The 21,628-nt window shown below is 41.4% G+C and overlaps 1 protein-coding gene across 1 annotated transcript; it reads left to right on the top strand.

The window, feature by feature from the left end:
• The first annotated feature begins 42 nt into the window (after nucleotides 1-42).
• On the top strand, nucleotides 43-21,222 carry cacna1fa (calcium channel, voltage-dependent, L type, alpha 1F subunit a). Its single transcript, XM_079359370.1, has 47 exons — nucleotides 43-393; nucleotides 1,235-1,424; nucleotides 1,591-1,696; nucleotides 3,284-3,423; nucleotides 3,509-3,654; nucleotides 4,445-4,597; nucleotides 4,683-4,879; nucleotides 4,974-5,077; nucleotides 5,175-5,317; nucleotides 5,408-5,476; nucleotides 5,560-5,623; nucleotides 5,717-5,743; nucleotides 6,532-6,692; nucleotides 6,799-7,024; nucleotides 7,128-7,335; nucleotides 7,470-7,590; nucleotides 8,581-8,653; nucleotides 8,803-8,866; nucleotides 8,961-9,018; nucleotides 9,106-9,202; nucleotides 9,365-9,494; nucleotides 9,581-9,640; nucleotides 9,728-9,834; nucleotides 10,697-10,784; nucleotides 10,887-10,994; nucleotides 11,842-11,894; nucleotides 11,991-12,137; nucleotides 12,910-13,111; nucleotides 13,212-13,370; nucleotides 13,470-13,580; nucleotides 13,663-13,746; nucleotides 14,234-14,254; nucleotides 14,359-14,487; nucleotides 14,596-14,661; nucleotides 14,799-14,890; nucleotides 15,321-15,480; nucleotides 16,181-16,308; nucleotides 16,409-16,505; nucleotides 16,598-16,700; nucleotides 16,819-16,920; nucleotides 17,073-17,197; nucleotides 17,571-17,911; nucleotides 18,018-18,185; nucleotides 18,330-18,682; nucleotides 19,500-19,612; nucleotides 19,722-20,057; nucleotides 20,442-21,222. Exons 1-47 carry the CDS (start codon nucleotides 375-377, stop codon nucleotides 20,646-20,648), a joined length of 6,156 nt encoding a protein of 2,051 aa, XP_079215496.1. The 5' UTR covers nucleotides 43-374; the 3' UTR covers nucleotides 20,649-21,222.
• Nucleotides 21,223-21,628: the final 406 nt, after the last annotated feature.

The raw sequence follows: 21,628 nt of genomic DNA, 5'->3' as shown, positions 1-21,628 counted from the left end.
AGCGTTAATCCTGACGGCTGACCACCGCGGATATGCATGCGGACGCGTTTGTTTTCTTATGTGCCTGCAGAGTAAAAAGTAATTATAGTTTTTATTGACACCTATGAGAAACTTCCAGAAACCGGCTTTAATTGGATTTCTAGGTGTCAGGCAGGCGGTGAGCAGGATGGCCCGCAGTCTCTCAGCTGCAGCGTCGCTCTGCATGTGGATGTAAAATGACAGGCTGCAGATGGTCCTGTTGTACTTCATACCAAGACAGTGCTCTCTATTTTTGAGACCTAAATTCCAATCTGTGATCCATTGCGCATCGCAGACCACATGAGGAGTTGAATGGTGGGTTTTTTGAAGTGATTCGGTGGTGTTGAACTGCGGGCATGGATGCAGCAAAGAAAGGTAAGCGCTCCTTAAACTGTCTCTGAGATTTATATTGCAAGGAGAGAATCTAACAAATAGGAATGACAACGTAATGCACGACAAAAAGGGGTCAACCCAGCCGTACTGAACAGCTTAATGACTGGAAATGAGAAAATGCAAGCGATATGGGAGGCTGATTCATCATTTCAATCAGAAATAATCTTTATTATCAGTGTCGACAAGCCTAAATTGCGAACTTTTTGCTGCTTGTTTTCAAGAGTTAGCCTGCAGTAAACTTTTACAAGCTGTACAACTGGCCTCGTTTTCAGCATTTCCACCACAAGCCACTTTATTTCAGCTCTGGTTTGTCTGTAGTTCTGGCCAATCCTCTGTGTAAATGTACCTGCAGGCTTATTCTCTGTGCAGGGCCTTGTCAACAGGTGTTCAAAGACCTACAAGGGGATAGCGCTGGGCTAAGTGCTATGCTGCTCCCAATAAAGAAGTAGGTCACATCTGGTCTTATAATGTGAAGGCTCCAGGACTGAATACCTGTCTGTTACCTCAGCCATGGGTCAAATCCAAAGTCCTTCATTGAGTTAGATGGTAAGGTGTGGTTTGATATAAGCCATAAATGAAGACCTGCTGCTGAAAGTTGCACATTGAGTAGAGCTGTGCACTGGGCAGTGATTGAATAACATTTAAGTATATTTTAACACTACAGACCCACCCCTCTCTTATCAAAGACCTTTACATTACCTATGTTTATTTGCTCAGAATAAAACAAATCATAAACATGTTAATGTGGTTACTGATTTTATATTACTTAGACAGTGATATTAAAAAAAGAAAGAATAACATACCCTTAATGTGTTTTTGACAGATGCCCCTCCTGTGGGCGATGTCGGGAAGACAGACACCATGGGGTCGACTGGCTCGGCCAGAAAAAGAGGAGGGGGAGCCAAAAAGGCAATGCAGGCCAACAAGTCTGCCCTCCGAGCCCCCCGAGCCCTCTGCTGCCTTACTCTCAGCAACCCCATCCGCATGGCAGCGCTGGCCCTGGTAGAGTGGAAATATCCTTTTCAGACTGTGTTTGACGCACAGCTGTGTGTTTCTGTTCGTGCAAACAGAACTGCTGCATGGGTTAATGAAAATATGTGAAGATGAGCTGGACTTGTATGGTCTGATGGTGTTTATTTCCTGGAGAGACGCATTGATTCCCTTAACTACAGCCCTCAAGCCCTTTGATATCTTCATCCTTCTCGCCATTTTTGCCAACTGTGTGGCCATGGGTGTCACAAAGCCGTACCCTGACGATGACTCCAATGCCACCAATCACCAACTGGTGAGTGTCCAGTGGAGACATTAGCAGTGGTATAAACGTAGAGGTGTCTTTATCTAACGTTAAACACAAGCTTTACACAACTTTGTTTTTCAAAAGGTGAGTTAGGGCGGTGTAAATCTCAATGTAGGGAATAACAGCCTTTTTTTTAACCTTCATATTATTACAAAGGACAGTGTTATTGGATTTGGTACAGTGCATTAAAAAAATAGATGGGTTACCTCAAACAGAAACTTTAACAATAAAGTATTCAACAAATTTGGCTTATAGCAAAAACAATCACACAGTCAGTCAAAATACCCATGAAGATTCAACTTTCCGAGTTTTTGATCATATAGCAGTTTCTGAAATAGTATATTACATCTGAACTAAAACAGTGTTCATTCTTGTGAAACTCGGGGTATTAACAATGTAGGACAGAAAATTGTTGCCTTTGTATTTGTATCTATTCAAAAACATTACGTTATGTTTCCTTTGTTTTCGTAGCTTCGCCATTGCAAGATATGACTCTCAGTCGCACGTGTTTCTCCTCAGATCACCTCTCAGGACCTACGAGAACACTGAGAGAAGTTTGCGCGACTCTTGGGATGTAGGAATGAGTCTCAGTGTTTCACGTAATAATGTCATGAAGTCAGTAGGTATTTTGAGTGAGGTAGCAACATTGAGTGAGAAGCTAGCAGCGTTGTGTTGGATGGTAAGGGTATTAGAGGAGGGAAAAGTTGTGGTGTGACCTCATTCAGGTGACCCTGTCAGGGATCACGTCTGATTTAAACACCAACCATCTGCCTTGTCTCGCTCTTTCTTTCTTTTCCTGCTGCTTTTCCACTCAGCCTGATCATTTTTCACTGTAAATTTCTAATTACACAGCTGTCAAACTAAAAATCCTGTTTTTCTTATTATTATTAGCCAAAACGTGAGACAAAAAGCTTCCTCTATTTACAAACGCTTCCACGTTTGCCTCATATGTGATTGCATCGATTCTAATGAGCTTGCAACAGAAGTGATTAGATATTTAACTTTAATTTGAGCAAAAATCTAGCAGGGAGACACACACCAACGCTTGCAGCAGGGTGTTAGTAGATCCCTTTATTGGATTGCTCAAAGGAGGTAAGCTGACAGTTTAACAATCACCTCCCTGCAGTGACTTGAAGGGTTTTTATGTTTTTAGTCAGTATCATGCATTTTTAGCATAGCTTTTGTTGAATGTAACTGATTTTTGTGAGTCCCTTTATGTCTTCTTACATGAAACCACATTATGGCGGGATTATGGTGTCAGTGTGAGGTAAAAGCACAGTGACAGTGGTGCTAGTGATTAGGAGCCTTAAGCTGAAGGGCATGGAGAAGGGATTCAACAGAAGGCTTAAGCATGTGTTAGGCAGTGGGTTAAGAGGTTAGAAATCCAGTGCAGTCAGCCTTTAATGACAACACATGTGAAGTAAGAGAAAAAAAAGCCACTTTAGATTGTGTGCACTCATCTATTGTTTCTGCATGTTTTTTTTATTCCTTTCAGACACGCTGACTGACGCATGAAAAAAAGGTCACCCCAATTTTACTAAACATGCCCACATTGTATTTTTCTTTTGTTCTCAGGAACAAGTCGAGTATGTCTTCCTCGTCATCTTCACTATCGAGACCTTCACTAAAATCCTCGCCTACGGCTTAGTCATGCACCCCAGCGCTTACATCCGCAGCGGATGGAACTTGCTTGATTTCGTTATCGTCATCGTCGGGTATTTTTGTGCTTCAAATGCTTCACAATTTGCATCCGCACATGTTTGGAGAGTTCTCACGGATAGTGTGTGTGTCTCTGTGCAGGTTGTTCAGTGTGATAGCAGAGGCCATGACGGACCATAAACCAGGAGAGGCTCATCACGCTGCAGGAAAACCCGGAGGCCTGGATGTCAAAGCCCTGAGGGCGTTCAGGGTGTTACGACCACTTCGACTCGTATCTGGAGTGCCGAGTGCGTCTTCTTATTTTATTATGTGATGTTATTTGCATGTCTGCTTTGGGATCCATTCAAACATATATCAATCTATCGATTTATTAAATCAATAATAAGTTATAAGAGGACCCCTGACCAGAAGAGCTGGTCTAGACTTAAACAATACCAGGCGAGAGGACGTGAAGTTGTTCTGACTATCAGCACTGCTGTGATTTGGTCGCAGGCATGAGACCATGAGCTGAGTGCTGAAAATAATCACAGCAGCTCTGATATCCAGTAAAACATCTGGACTTAAGGTGTGATATTGCTTTTTAGTTTACAATGAGCCAGCATTTGGAGGCAGATTCAGACTCTGAGGTGTTTTCGGATCAAACTTTTTGAGGACGAACTATCCACTCAAAAGTTCCCTGAGAACTTCACACCACAAGGACTTTTTCTTTATTTGCATTTGCTCTGCCATGGTACCTGCTCTCAAGCTTTCTCTAAATGGGGTTCTTGGAACCTAATTAGTTCATAGTTCCTGTGGTGCAAAATCACAAAAAAAAGAGGGAGGGTTCCAACAGTTCCTACAACTATGAAAAAAGTTCCTGCGGTCCAAAAACACTTTTTTAGTGGCCTTCTGCCATGACCAGATGGATGAAGAAAGTGGGATGAAGGGAGATGCAGGAAGAGACAGAGAACCTGCATCAACAGCAAAATATAAAGAAGTACAATTCAAATAACACTTGTGAAAATAGGCTATGTGAAATATAGGAAATAATAATTATAATGACGATGTACTCTTGTTGTCATGTAACGTGTTTTTCAGGTTTACAAATTGTGTTGAACTCCATCATGAAAGCGATGGTCCCCCTCTTGCACATCGGTATGTTGGTCATGTTCGTCATCATCATCTACGCCATCATCGGTTTGGAGCTTTTTATCGGGAGGATGCACAAGTCATGCTTCTCCATGAGCACAGGTATCTGCTCTTTGATTTTTAAATAAATATTTCATACATGTGACTTGCACTTGTTGACTTAATGAAAATGCTTCCTCTGCTCCAGGTCTGATGGTGGAAGATGATCCCTCACCTTGTGCGTTCGCCGGGAATGGGCGCTTTTGTGAAGGGAACGGGACGGAGTGCAGGGGAAAGTGGGAGGGGCCTAACGGTGGCATCACAAACTTTGACAACATCTTCTTCGCCATGCTGACGGTATTCCAGTGCATCACGATGGAGGGCTGGACAGATGTTCTCTACTGGGTACACAGACACACTCCTGCATCCTCCACGTTTTATACATACTTCTCTGTTGTTTTATTGAAGCTGTAAATACTCGTTTTTGTTTCTCTCACAGATGAACGATGCCATTGGCTTTGAGATTCCGTGGGTTTACTTTGTTTCTCTGGTCATCTTTGGATCATTTTTTATCATCAACCTCGTATTGGGAGTGTTGAGCGGGTGGGTAGCTACAATATAGCCTTTTGTTGGCCTTATTTTGTTTGTGTATTTTTAATCTTTTTCTGAGCGTTCACTGTGTTTGTTTTTATGTGGACAGAGAGTTCTCCAAAGAGAGAGAAAAGGCGGTGGCACGAGGTGAGCTGCAGAAGGCGCAGGAGAGCAAGCAGATGGAGGAGGACATGATCGGCTACATGGACTGGCTCATAGAGGCCGAAGATGTGGACGAAGAAGGAAACAAACGTCAGTCACAAACACGAGGACGTGAATGTACTCACACAAAAGATTTGAGCTTTGTGTTCACTCTCAATGGGCCTGTCCTTCACGTTTAAGGTGCTGCCATCGCAAAGAAGAAGATGATGAAGAAGTTTGGATGGTACAAACGTAGTGAGGATGGAGGAGGTGAGTCAGCTCTGACAGTCTGTTGGTGTTTTTCTTTTATTCTATGAGTCTCCCTAACAGTCTCATATCTCTGCGGTCAACAGAGTCAGACTCAGACGATGATATAGCGTACCTGGATGATGACAACGGCTTCTGTGCTTCTCTCATGTAAGAGAGGAACAGTGTGGTTCATTTATCACTGACATGCAGCGACAAATGGAGTCGCGTATCATTCGCTAACATGTTATTTTGTTTTCTCAGGGCAAAGATGATGGCCAACAGCTTCTGGTAAGTAGACTTTCGGGGGAATATTTCTAATAGAGGAATGATAAAACCCTTTAGTATTGCATCATTTATAACTTTTCTTGAATCAGCCTTTCGGAGTTCTATTGTAGCGTCAATCAAGTTTATTTATTTATCGTATTGCATTTATCCAAAGTTATATCCTACTTTGAACCAAACTTTCCTGAAGGAAACTCATTGTATCATTACATTGTAATTTGTTTTGAAAGTGGCGGAGGAATCCATCCGGGGCGCCTCTTCTTATCAGCTCAGTCAAAATAAAGAATGCTTGAGTCCATCGACTTTAAGTAGGAGGATATCAGCTGATACCAAATGCCAATTCAGTTCCTGTGTGTACTTAATAAGCTCCATGACTCACTATAGTGGAGGAGACTGGGGTCACTGTTTTGTATGTAAGGTATCATTAGACCAAACCCGATCTGTCCTGTCCCTTCGCACCTTTAAGAAAAAGCTAAAGGCCGAGCTCTTGCATAAACAACTTAATGATTAATGTTATTGATAATGACGATGATGATGCTGGTTTTGATGATAACGATGTTCAGGATGGTTTGGATGGTGATTTTAACTCTCAGCTCAGATGAAGTGTCTACTAAATGAATTGAATTGTAGAACCTGATTAGGTTATGGCATTTTTGCTGGACGGTTCGACTGTTAGCCTTGTGGGCTTTGGATTTACATGGAGATGACATCTGCATCATCTCTTTTTGACAGTTGCTGTGGTGGAAAATCCAAATGCGAAACTAATTCAAATCCTATTCTCACCTATATTCTAGTGACCAGTTGTGTCAGCTGAATCACACGATGAGGAAAAATTGCCGCGTTGCCGTCAAGACAACAAACTTCTACTGGTTGGTGCTTCTGCTGGTGTTTCTCAACACAGTGGCGAGCGCTTCCGAGCATTACGGACAGCCGAAGTGGCTCACAGAAATGCAAGGTAAAAATCCGTTTCTACCTCGATCTAAAATTTCATGAAGAGCTTGTAAGTCCTTAAATCAGAAAAATAGAGGGGTTTGAACAAAATGTCTCTTTTATTTTTTCAGAACGAGCCAACAAGATCCTGCTGCTGCTTTTTACTCTGGAGATGTTGATGAAGATGTATGCCTTCGGCCTGCAGATCTATTTCATGGCTCTGTTTAACCGCTTTGATTGCTTCGTGGTGTGCGGGGGCATCTTAGAGACGCTGCTGGTAGAGATGGAGTTCATCCCACCAATCGGCATCTCTGTGCTGCGCTGCATTCGACTGCTCAGGATATTCAAGATGACTCGGTAGTTGCAGGAGGATTTTTTTTTTTTCCTTCACATTTTTTATTTAATCTTATCCTCATTTCCTAATGTGTTTCTTTTTGCTCTCCTCGGTTTTTATCTCCAGGCACTGGGCTGCTCTGTCCGATCTGGTCAACTCACTGCTGAACTCCATGAAAGCTATCTGCTCCCTTCTACTCCTTCTCTTCCTCTTCCTCATCATCTTCGCCCTGCTCGGCATGCAGCTGTTTGGAGGCAAATTCAACTTTGACGAGACTCAGATGAAGAGAAGCACATTTGACTCCTTCCCTCAGGCCCTGCTCACTTGTTTCCAGGTCATTAACATCACCTAGGCATCTAACAACATCACCACCCTCTCTACTTTTTGATGTGCTCTTCATCAGCAGTCTCTCACTTCTCTGTCTGTTTGCTGCATCTTTCTTTTTTTTATCTTTATCTGTCTCTGCAGATCCTCACTGGAGAGGACTGGAACGCTGTCATGTACGATGGCATTATGGCATATGGAGGGCCGATCTTTCCCAACATGGTGGTCTGCATTTACTTTGTCATCCTCTTCGTCTGTGGTAACTGTATCCTTCGCCAGTGTTTCTGCACTCTGTTTGATTCCTGTCAAAGTCAGAGCTTTAAAGATTCTTGTGTGTCAGATCAGGGATCTATTGGCATATGATGGAAAACTATGTTTACAAGTTACTATTCATCAGTTTGTAAGTACCCAAAACTACAGATGTTGGAGGTTTTTGGACTTTCTAGGCCTTTGTAGGGATTTACATATACTTTAAGGGGTTGGAGGAGAGGTTGCCAGAGGGATTGACAGCCTGCAATCTGAAAAATTCAATCTTACACACGAAATAATAATTATATAGATCTTTTTACAAAGTGCTTTGAAATACAAGGAAAGAAAACATACAAAAAAATGAAAAAGCATGAGAATCCAACCACAAAAGAATCCATAATCCATCCTAACCCAAAAATGACAAGAATCCCACAAACTGAGACCAAGAGGGCCAGAGACGTTAGAGGGAGGAGAAATTACGAGAGAAAAAAAGATACAACTAATAAAATGAATCCCAGCGTTAAAATGAAGATAATAGTGAAAAAAAGAAACAAGAGCAGTAATAAGAAATAAAACGATCATAAAAGATCATAAAAATTACAAATGATCGAAAAAACAGCATCGCATAAAAACATGTCGATAAAGGAAAACTTTAAGAAATGGTTTAAAGATGTCACTGATTGTGCACGTCTTATCTCCTCAGATCGTTTCAAAGCTGACGGGGCCTGAGGCACAGTTTTCTTTAGATTTAAGCTTTGACATCGGAAGGATCAGAAGCGGCCCACGAGGATTTAAGGCTGCTGGCTGTCCCATGAGAAGACAACAGTCGTGCTCTGTAGCTAGAAGCCAGAACTGTAGGGCTTCAATAAACTATTCTTAAACTAACATGAAGGCCAATCCAGGGACTCTAAGTTTGGGGGGATGTGATGTTGTCTTCAGTGAGAAGCCAATTTAAATGTCTGGTCTTTTATTCTGAAAACAATGGGGTCCTTAACTATATGATCAGACATCCTGCTCAATGTCTTCTTGGCTATCGCTGTCGACAACTTGGCAGGAGGCGGCGGAAAGACAAAAGTCGAGTAAGCTTGATGACTTCGTGTTGCTTTGCAATGGACATTTGAATTAGTGGGCTGTCTCTTTGTTTCCTGCGCTGATCCATAAATGTAGCACATGTAAAAAGCAATCCCACTTCAGCTTCATTGCATTTGCTTGTTGTTCGTTCTATCAGAGAGAAAAAAGAAGAAGAAGAAGAGTGGGATGAGGACGACGAGAAGGAAGACGAAGATGCAGGGGTAAAGAATCGTCTGCAGTTTTCCTGCCTCTTATGAAGCGTTTTATTCTGTTAAGAGCTACACTTAGGTGGCTGATCGTTTGCCTCCCTCTTAGAATGAGGAGGACGACTGGCAGGAGAACGAGGAGCTGAGGGCCATCGAGGGACTGGAGGGTGAGTAGACAGGACACCCCACTCTGCACGAGAAGCAGCAGGCACGAGGATTTAAACTTTGATTTCCCTTTTTTTTTTAAATTGAAGGAGTCGCTCCTTTGAAGCCCGAGTTCTCAGGACCCAAAGAGAAGATCGTCCCAATCCCTGATGGAAGCTCCTTCTTCATTCTTGGAAAGAAAAACTGGTAATCTGAGTTCATCCAAGGGGTTAAATTTAACTGAATCCACCATCCCATTTTAATCTCTTAAACTCCATCCTGTTTCAAACAACTCTCTCTTTTATGTTTTGGCTATAACTTCCTGCTTGAAATCAAAGTTTTTCTTGTTAATTTACTTCCCATTCTCAGTTTGCGAGTTGCCTGCCATAACCTCATCCATCACCCTTACTTCACCAACTTCATCCTCGTCTTCATCATCCTCAGTAGTATTTCCCTGGCTGCTGAGGATCCAATCAAATCGCACTCATTCAGGAACATAGTAAGACTGTATCCATTAGCCTGACACCACTTCCATCCGCGTGTCACGAGCTGAACAACAAAACTGATCATTTCTGACGTCCTCAGGTGCTCGGCTATGCTGATTATGTTTTCACGTCGGTTTTCACTGTGGAGATTGTTCTAAAGGTAACATTTTGTCTAATTTCTCTCATTTCTTACCGTTGATGGTGTACATTTCAATATTTGTTTCTTCTCTTTCTCCCTCACTTCAAGATGACCGTCTACGGAGCAGTTCTGCACTCGGGCTCCTTCTGCAGAAATGCGTTCAACCTTCTCGACCTGCTGGTTGTCAGCGTATCGCTCACATCTTTCTTTCTACAGTGAGATCCCTGTTATTCAAATCGTGCTGTCTTTTCTCCTCCAGGCTGTCATCTTTAGATGCAGCTAGAGTTGTCACAAGTCCTAGGCGCCGAGTACTGAATATTTTCTTGTTTTTAATGATGATTTTCAAGCAAGCTACTGCACTATTTCTGAATTGCACAAATACATCAGCAACGTGTGAACTCCTCCTCCTCTCTCTATTTGTAAGAGACAGCAACGTAACATGTGCCTCTTTATGAGAAGCCAGAAGCTCTCGAGAAATGTCAGTATTTGCTGACTTGTAGATTTCATTAAACCACTGCTGTTCCCTGACTTGATTGTGCTAGTTTTGAGTTGAAATGTGACAGAGGCTCTGGAGTTTTTTTTAAAGCCTCAGTTCGCTTTTGTTACTATCCATCATTAAAATAGCAGCGATTTTATTGTTTTCAAATACCTGTCATCAAAAACTTTTTAACCATTTTGACTACCCCAGATTCAGTAATGTCTCAATAATCATAAAACTATTTTCTCATGCCTCCTCAACAGAACAGACTATATATATATATATATATATATATATATATATATATATATACACACACATATATATGTATGTATGTATGTATGTATGTATATATATATATATATATATATATTGTTTTATACTTCAGCTCTTTATATTTTCCCACTCTTGTGGATTGTACTGCAAAACATAACAGTTTTCTTATATCTTATATTAAATGATCTAGAATTGCATCAAAATAAATCCATGCATCTTCTTAGTGTCAGTCCCATTGATGCTTTGTTCTTTATTTTCCAACTAAACCAGTTGTTGTCCTTTCCTCTCCTGACTCCAAAACCTTGCTGTTTTGTTGCTCTCAGTTCGAGTGCGATCTCTGTGGTCAAGATTCTCAGAGTGCTGCGAGTGCTCAGGCCTCTTCGAGCCATCAACAGAGCAAAGGGCCTGAAGGTAAACAGTCCAAATGTTGTATGGGCGTGTTGCTATCGTCAGTCAACCAGTAGTTTGTTTCTTAAAGCTAACCGATGTCCTCTGTTGTTTATTCTTCCACAGAACGTGGTGCAGTGTGTGTTTGTGGCGATCCGTACCATCGGTAACATCCTTATTGTCACAACCCTCCTTCAGTTCATGTTTGCCTGCATAGGAGTTCAGCTGTTCAAGGTACAAGTTCATGTTATCTCCCATTACGAGTCCTACGCTACATCTGTTCTGCCACTTCTACTCCTCTAATGCTTCAAATGTTCAGTTTTTAAACTGTTTTAGTTTTGAGCTCATAGTTATTGGTGCTGTACATGGACTATGTACATTGAAAGTTGTTTTGAATATGCACCAAATATATGTGAGTGGCTTCAGTTGAATGTATTTACTCTCAACATCCCTCAGTAATATTAAATATAGAATTGAATGTACACACATCTGTTCACTCTCCCCCAAAACAGAACATGTAGAGCTTAGTAGGATAGATGTTTAATGCTTCTTAACAAGCTTAAATAAATATTAGAGCTTTACAAAACGTTTCTGTGATTCTTACAAAAATCCACTCTGGTCCTGTTTTATCTCTTTATATTAGCCTCACTCAGAACAGGTTATTTCTGTGTCTGTAGCTTTAAATGCAAATGATGGCAGAACAAACACCGAGCTGTGGGAGTGTCACCCACCTGGGGGAGGGGTTACTGCCCTTTGTGATGTCATGAAGGGAAACTCTCCAAACTTCCTGTTTGAGTATAGATTTTCTAAAAGGTGGAGCAGGCTAAAGACAGGCTAAAGAGAGGATGGACCTTTTCTTATAATTAGGGGTTTGTAGATGGACTAGTCTTACAACATAAACATAAATTTATGATAGATAGATAGATAGATCTATCTATCTATCTATCTATCATAAATTGTTTTGTGTATTATGTGTGACCTTTTAGGCAGCGCTATCGTATTGGTCTGCATTGAATTGTGTAACTAATCAAGTGGCCTCTGAGTGTTTTATTGGTGTGACCTTCCTGTGTTTGGATCACAGGGCAGATTCTACAGCTGCACAGATGAAGCCAAACACACCCCAGAAGAGTGCAAGTCAGTCTCTTCAGTTCTCGACAAAATAAGACTCACATGATCTTTTGACATGGAGTTACCGTAATACAGTGTGTAAATGTGTTTTTTTTATTTCAGGGGAACGTTTGTGGTGTTTAAAGACGGCGACATGAACCACCCCATGGTTAAAGAGAGAGTTTGGGAAAACAGTGATTTCAACTTTGACAACGTGCTGATGGGCATGCTGGCTTTATTCACTGTGTCCACATTTGAAGGCTGGCCACAGTGAGTATAACTTTACTGCAGTACAGTAAAGTAGTCATTGCAATGGAAAAGGCTGGTGGAATTCAGTGTTTTTCACGAAATCCCATGAATAGAAGTATAGAAACAAGTATTTGTCATCTTGTCGCTCAGGCCTCTCCATTTTTAAATGCTTCTCTTACTGAACATTTGAATCTTCAAAACAGTCATAGATATAGCTTAATTTTCCTGTAAGTATTTCATTAATTTTCTAAAAGACCTGGACACAGAGGTGCCAGTGGCCTGGTGGTTGGCATGTGCAGAGGCTGCAGTCTTCCAGGTGGGGTGCCCAGGTTCTAACCCGACCTGAGGCTCCTTACCCGTATTTCATCCCCGACTGTATCGCCCTGATTTCTGACTTTATCCACCGTCCTTTATCTGGATAAAGTCACAAAAATACTAAGAATAAAGCTTTAAAAAAGGCCTGAGCCCAGCTTTAAAATGGGTAAATAAGAGGTAGAGCATTTGTTGAGGACTGTTTTCAGAAGGGAATTAACATGTCTGGAGCCTGAAGGATTATTTATGTATAAAAGTGTTTTTTGAAAACAGTAGAGGTCTATGGCACGTCCTAATCAGCTATATTACGTTAAAGTTACACCAATGACAATTGGTAATAGTTTGTTTTGGTCTATAAATGGCATTTTTTGTCATCAATAAAGAACTGAACCCTAAGCTGTTTTATTTTGTTCAAGTTTGACATGTTTGGAATCAAGGCTTCACCAACACTGATTTCACTGCTGTGATTTTTTTCACTAAGGCTTCTTTACCGCGCTGTGGATGCTAACGCCATAAACCGAGGGCCCATTTACAACTACCGAGTGGAAATCTCAATCTTCTTCATCATCTACATTATCATCATCGCCTTCTTCATGATGAACATCTTTGTGGGTTTCGTCATCATCACGTTTCGGGAGCAAGGAGAGGCTGAATTCAAGAACTGTGAACTCAACAAAAACCAAGTTGGTTATCCTTCAAAATCAACATATATCATTTAGGTGTCGTAATTGCCTGTACATTTTAAATATATATATTTTTTCTGTTGTTTTTCTTCCTCCTCAGCGTCAGTGTGTGTACTACGCTCTCAAAGCTCAGCCTATAAAAATCTACATCCCTAAAAACCCTTCCCAACTCAAATTCTGGAGAATCATCAACTCCAGCCAGTTTGAATACATCATGTTTGTGCTGATTCTGGGAAACACTCTCACTCTGGCCATTCAGGTTTAAATTCTCACCTTTAAAACCAATAAAATACTGAAATATCAACCTGTTTTAGTGCTGTGACGAAAAATGGTGCGTCTCTGCTTCTCTCATATTCAGCATTACGAGCAGTCCAAACTCTTCACCTCCATCATGGACCTCTTAAACATGATCTTCACCGTCATTTTCACCATAGAGATGATCATCAAGCTTCTGGCTCTGCGCGCTCATGTGAGGTTTTATTCAGTGTATTCACAACAATGACACTTCTTCCTGTTTTAGACTCTCATTGTACTTATCCTGTTCTTTGCAGCATTACTTTATCGACCCATGGAACTCATTTGATGCTTTGATTGTGGTGGGGAGCGTGGCGGATATTGCCATCTCTGAATTAAGTGTAAGTTTTAGTCATGCTCAAAGTGCATGTTTCCAGAACAGATACATTTTTAAACCACAGTGTTTCCCCTCTATTTCTGTTCGGTCTCACACAGACGCCATTTTTAACGTTTACCAAGTCAAATATTACAAAAGTCATTTCTACTCTAGTTGTCCTTTCTCAGGCATAAAAACAAACACCACTTAAATCCATCTCGAGCAATTTGACTTTGATGTGATCAGAATGAGAATATGAATTATATTTTCAGCAGCGTGGAGATAAATGAGTACTGCTGACTGTATATACATGGACATCACATCTGCATCTCCTTCCATTGTACAAAGTTGAAGTCATAGTGATCCCCCTTCATCTCTGACAGGATGTTGTTCCACACATTTTAATCTACAGTCTATTGTATAAACAATTAAGATCAATGTAATGAATATTTCCTGGTTTGACTTGATGGCTTTTTAATCTCTTTCCTCTCACATGTTGTTTGTTGATCCAGGGAGGAGGCGGCCATGGAGAGGTGAGAGCTGAACTAATCCACATGTTTTAGGCCTGATTCTTCAGATTATTATATGCACAAAACTGTAACTTTGTTTTATGTCTTCATACATGATCTTGCTATAGGGTAAAGGAGAGAGTGGAAAAGTTTCCATCACATTCTTCCGTTTGTTTCGAGTCTTGCGTTTGGTTAAACTGCTCAGCAAAGGAGAAGGAATCCGAACGCTGCTCTGGACTTTTGTCAAATCTCTTCAGGTCAGTGTGGTGTTGAATGTTTGACTCTGATGATTCACTCTAATATGTTTTCATGATGCTTACAAACTTGTGTTTCTTTAACTGTGCTCTTGACTTTATCCTGCTCAGGCCCTGCCTTACGTTGGTCTGCTCATTGCAATGATCTTTTTCATCTACGCTGTGATCGGCATGCAAGTGAGTCTCTCTCTCTCCTCATTCAACACATTAAAAACAGAAACTGTGTCACTCTTTCATGACAGTCTGCCCCCATTACACAGAGATGTAGTAGATGTATTTACCCCGATTGTTTGTGTCTCCTCTCCTCCATTTAGACGTTTGGGAAAGTTGCCATTGATGAAGACACACATATAAACAGGAACTGCAACTTCCAGACTTTCTTCATGGCCGTTCTGGTGCTCTTCAGGTCAGCAATCTTAGCTAAGAGAGACCCACGCTTGTTATGTGTTCACGCTTCAAATCGAGTTCACCCTACATGATATGATGTCACAAAACTTGATTTCTAAACTTCCTTAATTTTTTTCTGAAGGGGTTACACTTCTAAAAAGGCTAGAAAGAAGTTGTCATGTTTCCTTAAAACTGTCATAATGAATTCATAAAATTACATAATAAAAATAGAAAAAACAAGAAACAGGGTGGATTCCCAGAAGTAAACACACAGGCACTAGTAAAATAAGATATCAAGCTGATATACTGTAAATGAAAAGTCAATAATGGGCCAAATAAACATAAAAAAAACATGTTTTCCTCTGTTTGTAGGAGAGCATCAAATGATGTCTTCTCCTTGTCTCAAGGAGTTAAATGAAGGCTCAGGTCCCTGTCTATGTGTTCTTCAGGTGTGCTACGGGAGAGCAGTGGCAGGAGATTATGTTGGCAGCTCTACCTGGCAGACGCTGTGACCCAGAGGCCGACACAGAGCCAGGGGAAGAGTTCAACTGCGGTAGCAACTTGTCCTACATCTATTTCATCAGCTTCTTCATGCTCTGTGCATACCTGGTGAGGGTCGTTAAGGAGATTGCAAATTCTTTCCATTGCTTTATTTAATCACTTGGCCCTCAGATCAAATTGTAGAGAAACACTGTGTACCTCTTTTGATGAAACAGTCTCTGGACTCCAAATCAAATGTGGATATAATTAATTCAGACTTTTTTGTGTTTCGTGTTTTACATGCTGTCGGGTCAAGTGGGATCAGAGGGAGATAAAAGCAGAGAGGATAGTATTACAGCAGTAGTGAGCGGTAGCAGTTTTAACAAGCTAACCCTGTCTTCTCTGTGCTTCAGAGAAATCCCACTTTCAGGGATTTAGTTAATCCAGACAGCAGAACCAAATCCAAACACATTTCGGTAGAGATTCAATTACGTCAGAGCTATTTTAGAGAAGTTGGGAGGTTATATGCAGGTGACCTATAATCTGGAGGAAACAGAGTAATGTATGGTATAAAAACTAAAAGTAAACTGACACACTATAGCCTAGCGGGTATAACACGCGCCCCATGTATCAAGGCTAAAGTCCTCATTGCAGCAGTCGTGAGTTCTGATCCAGCCTCGGCCCTTTGCTGCACGTCCTTCCTTCACTCTCTCCTCTCAACATTTCCTGTGTCTCTCCTGCTGTCCTGTGGTAAAGACCAAATTGGCTCTAAAAAATGATACACTGGTCACATATAGCTGCGCCTGTCTCTGTATCTTTCTCTGTTAAGATCATCAACTTGTTCATTGCTGTCATCATGGACAACTTTGAGTACCTGACGAGGGACTGGACCGTGCTGGGTACTCACCACCTGGACGAGTTCAAGAGAGTTTGGTCTGATTACGACCCAGAGGCCACGTAAGAATGCTTCTCTTAAAGCCTTGGCTACTCCTGCTGGGCTTTATCGTTGTTTGTTCACAGACCTGTTAGTAAACATGTGCTGTTTGTCCTCTTGTAGAGGTCGAATAAAACACAACGATGTTGTCACAATGCTGCGGAGGATTCAGCCTCCTCTTGGTTTTGGTAAACTGTGTCCTCATCGTGTCGCTTGCAAAGTAAGTCAACACAAATTCAGCCATGCGCTTGATACAGACTCGAACAGGGACATAAATCTTACTCTTCCTATCTCATCCACTTCTCCTATCAGAGATTGGTAGCCATGAACGTCCCCTTGCACACTGATGGGACAGTCACCTTTAATGCTACTCTGTTTGCTCTGGTGCGAACCTCCCTCAAGATCAAGACTGAAGGTGAGACCTTACGCTCAGACTGTGATTTATGCTCATTGTGTTTGTGTTGTTGTTGATCCGCTGTTAAGGCTGTGTCACTTAGTGCAGTTTAAGGATTCGTTTCCTTTATCCTACTCAGGTCCTATCGACCAACAGAATGCAGATCTGAAGCTGATCATTAAGAAGCTCTGGAAGCGCACCAAACCCAAGCTCATTGATGAAGTCATTCCTCCCCCTAGAGGTGAACTATATTATAGCTGCCAGCCAGGATAGAAACATAATGTGAAAGAAGAAATCATCCCAGACAATAGAGATTCTCAAAAAGGAGCCTCGTAAAAAATCGTACAAATACATTATAGACTGCAAAAATCATCACTTTTCTTTCCTTTTCAGGGGATGAGGTGACTTGTGGGAAGTTCTACGCCAGTTTCTTGATTCAGGACTATTTCAAGAAGTTCCGCAAGAGGAAGGAGAGGGAAAGAAAATCCAAAAGGAAGGACAAGGCTGCTTCTCTTCAGGTGGATGAAAAACGTGTTAATTGTTTTTAAGGACTCCTTTTTAGTTTTTATTAGCATTCCATTATCATTAGCATTTCTTTTTATTGTAAAGCTGAAGTTGTTTTTAGGTCATTAATAAGTCTAATTTCAACGTCTGTTCCTCCTAGGTTCTTAAGAGCACTGCTTCTTGATTGGTTATCAAATTAGTCGTTACGTTGCAAAATCCTCCAAAACTCAGATTGACTGTGAGGAGGGAGACATTTTTCCCAGCAGCATACATCAAGATCAGACTTTGAAATAAGGAAATAATAAGAAAGACAGAGTTGAGGGGGACTTTGCTTGACACACTGAATGTAGTGCACACTGTAAATTAATTGTATTTCTGTGTTCTTAGCAAGGGCTCCGATCGCTGCAGGACTTGGCTCCAGAGATGCGTCTGGCGATGGTCTGTGACCTTGAAGAAGAGGAGGGGGTCGAGGGGGAGATGACATATGATGAGATATTCGACAGTGAAGCTGGAACCTCAACGGCCAACACACCGGCTACAACACCTCTGCCACCAATAGAGACTCTGGTGGAGCAGACATATGTGATGATGGAGCCCACGCCGGACAACGATGGCGTTATCACAGAGCAGGTGACGGGCCTGCAGGAGCACGAGAGACCAGGATCAGAGCTGGCAGGCATAAGCATCGTGACTGAGCAGCCTCTGAAGTCCGAACCCTTGCCCATCAGGTGTGTTTATCTCATTTAATATCATGAGCTGTGTTAATGTGTTGCCTACCTTCACTCATTGGTACTTTAGTTTAACATTTTGTTTCTTAAAATGCATCTCGTTCAGGATGGACTCCATCTGCGAGTCGCCCCTTCCTCCTCCTCCCCCAGAGATAGTAGTTGAAGGAGATGTCGTTGATGGATCAGCTGCAGCAGCTGTAGCAGCTACAACCATCGCATCTGAGCAGGTTTACTGCAGTGAAGGGGATGCTGCAAGTCTGGCATCTGTTGACAGGTAAGAAAAACCAGGAGAGAGTGAGAATGGAGGTAGAGTGAATGAGTAATGAAGGAGTAAACACACAAATCAGCCTGCTTTCAAAGTGTTAGATAAGGAGACTGATATAACATCATAGTAACTCTCTTGTTTTTTTCCTTCTAGGTATGAATATCCAGAAGCTCCCTCTCCTTTACCAGCTGACCCAGGCAGCAATGGACAGAGCAACGTGGAGGAGATTCCCTACAACACACATGATGCAAATGACTTTGTCAATGACAGTTATAATGGCACTACCATGAACGGAGAGAGTGTTGCTCCCAGCCCCATACCCTATAACTCCAATGGATATAATGGGAATGGATACACAGGTTACAATGGGAATGGCAGCACCATGAGCACCAATGGTAATGGAACTCCATACAATAACAGTAGCATCAATGGGAACAGTATCAATGGAAAGGAGAATGGAGGATCAGGATTTGTCAGGCGACGGCTGCTTCCTGCCATACCTAGAGGTGAGAAGCTTCATTGTTTTGTTTTTTTTTTCCTTTAAAGGTGGTTCAAAACACTCAGCTTTGTACGTGTACGTGTGTGAAGTATAAAATCATTCTAGTAACTTACAAACCATTAGAGCTTCAAGTGTTCACCTACGACGAGAAAACATTACGCCATGTTTCAACTTTTCACATATGAGGATTTGCTGATTTCACTTGGCTTGTTTTTGCCGTAAGATGCATGTACATGGAAGTAAACTAAAGACTATTTTTTTTATTGCATTATGTCACCTTAACCCCTTAGGAAATAATGATGCACGTGTTTTATATTCATAGTTTATAGTTTTGTTTCATGTAGATGCACAGACTTGATGTGTTATTTGAATGATCTGAAACACTTCTCTCCTACTAGATAAATCAAAAGGATGTTCATGAACAATAGACAAGTAGTTTTGACATATATGCATCATTAGTCGTGGGACTGTTGTCATTGACTCTTTCAATGATTACCAACCAGCAGAAGTAGGAAAAGTGCTCATTTTTACCACAGGTCATTGTCTTTGTGGTAGTATGATGATGTGTTGAGCTGTTGATTTTCACAACAGAGTACAATCTAAAATAGCGAAATAACCTTATACTGCAAATGATCTTTAGCACACCCCATTCATCCACATACAAAAAAAAAAAAGAAGACCAAGATCAAATGGAGTGTAACCTCAGTTCCTTTCTGAGGTCTAATTTAGGCTAGTTTAGCCATGCTTTAGCTTTTTCCCTCAGCACATGGCTGATGTCAAACATCCTGGACAGTTTCCTCACACCTCCCTGCTTATTGTTGCAGGTCATGCACCTGCCTTTAACTTCCAGTGTCTGAGGCCACAAAGCAGTATGGACAACCTCCCCATCCCTGGAAACTACAGTAGAAGCACAACTCCAACCAGATCCCGTTTACAGGTAGACAAATAACACACACGCTAAACACGCTCTAGAAATGTCAAAAACCTAGTGTGTATCATCTTCATTTACTGTTCTTCTGTTACTCTCTCTCTCTCTCTCATGTCAGACACAGCAGAGCCTCCCAGACTCCCGGCGGAGCAGTGTGTCCTCCATGTCGACCGCCTCCTGGGTGAACACAACCGGAGCCGGGGCTACCCCTGCTCCTCCTGGGTTAATCGCCCCCTCAGCACGCAGGGGTAAACTCATCTACACCCCTATGATCCTTGTAGATGAAGCCACAGGCACCAGCCAGCCATTGTGGAGCGACGGCACTGCCAGCCTCCCAGTAGGAACCCGTCCTGGATTCCATCCTGGTCAGACCAAGACCTTCACCAGCGTGAGGATGCCGCCCCCAAACCAGAGCTTCATAGACAGAGGCAGTGCAGACAGCCTGGTCGAATCGGTGAGTAAGAATCCGTTTGTATATAAGAAGTCAACAAAGCGTCTTGGTTTGAAAGGTGATGCAAATGAAAAAGGCTTTCATTGCATTATTTCTAATAGCCAGCAGGGGGAGACGATGCGATGCTTTTCTTAATTTCTTATTTCTCTAAAGTGATAGAAAACAAATCTATATGAGCAGTAAAAGAAGACAGCGGGGCATTTGAATTTGTTAAAACAATCTCCAGGCCTGATAAAACTCTGTGCATTCAATATAACCAGAGAGACATGCATGTGATATTTGTGTGTCAGAAAAGCAGCATGAGTGGGTAAAAACATAACACCTGTGTTGCGTCATCATTGTTCTTTGTTCTTTTTTTAAACTTTTTTTCTATCTTGCTTTTGTCAGATCTTGATCTCCGAGGGTCTTGGTATTTACGCCAGGGATCCAAAGTTTGTGAACTTCGCCAAGAGGGAGATCGCTGAAGCCTGTCACTTGAGCCTGGACGAGATGGAGAGCGCCGCTGCTGACCTCATAGCTCGCGGCGCCAGTCAGTCAATGTCTCGCTATGAGGATGAGCTGGCTGATGAAATGAACTGTGTGATTTCTTACTGAGATCAGCAAAAGTGAAATAAGTGTGTATGTCTGAAAGTGAAGTACAAAAAACCCAACACAAACCACACTTTCTGTTGTGTTTGTCTGCCATGGAGTAAAGAAAGCAGGCAGGACAGTGTGTCTTAGTATGACTTGATCACATATGGAGTATCATTTTCTTCCAAGGTAAAATGTTATGTTGGAGTGATAAGATATGCTTTAATATTGAATGCCAAAACACACATACACACGCAATCTTATACACACACTGGTAATAGTATAGACCTTAACACTGACTGTTGAGTTTTGCAGATGTATTTGCTGCATGCAACAGCAAACTGGCTCTCAACAGAGAAGCATATTTTTGCATTTTGTTCTTATTTTTTACTGTACTTGAATTTGTTTCGCTTTAAACCCTTGTACAAACTGTCAACATAGAATATGTAAAACTATTAGAATAAAAAAAATCTACATTCATGCTTGCACTAACAACAAGAACCACTATCATGTGTAACAGTTTAACAGCAATGGCTATTTTAGAGAATGATTTAGATAAACATCAAAATAAAGAATCCTCTGGTTTATAACTTGCAAAGTTGTTTAGGATTTTTGCTACAAATAAAAAAAAGCTTGTATTTTTCTTGAGTAGTTCCTTCTGTGCAGTGATAACATTCAAAACATTGTCCTTAAAATGAAAGGTCCTTTGGGGTCTCTTCTGAGCCTGACAGCAGTGTTTTAGTGGTTTATAAAAAAGATAGGTGCGAGTGAATTATATAATTAGCCATTAATGGACCTGCAGATGGACAACATCTGGGTCTCATCTTTTTAAGTCAAAAGGAATCATGCAAAACAGTAATCTGTGTGTGTGTGTGTGTGTGTGTGTGTGTTTGTGCCTGTTGTTAAATTAACACAGAAGAACAGTTTGAGACCCTGGTTGAGATTTCATCCTCATGAGTCTTTAAAACTTCTTCTTGTACAATAAAAAAAAAACACACAAGAAA

This window comes from Symphodus melops, assembly GCF_947650265.1.
Source record: "Symphodus melops genome assembly, chromosome: 13".
In the NCBI taxonomy this organism is placed as follows: domain Eukaryota; kingdom Metazoa; phylum Chordata; class Actinopteri; order Labriformes; family Labridae; genus Symphodus; species Symphodus melops.
This window is presented reverse-complemented; position numbering and strand designations above follow the sequence as displayed.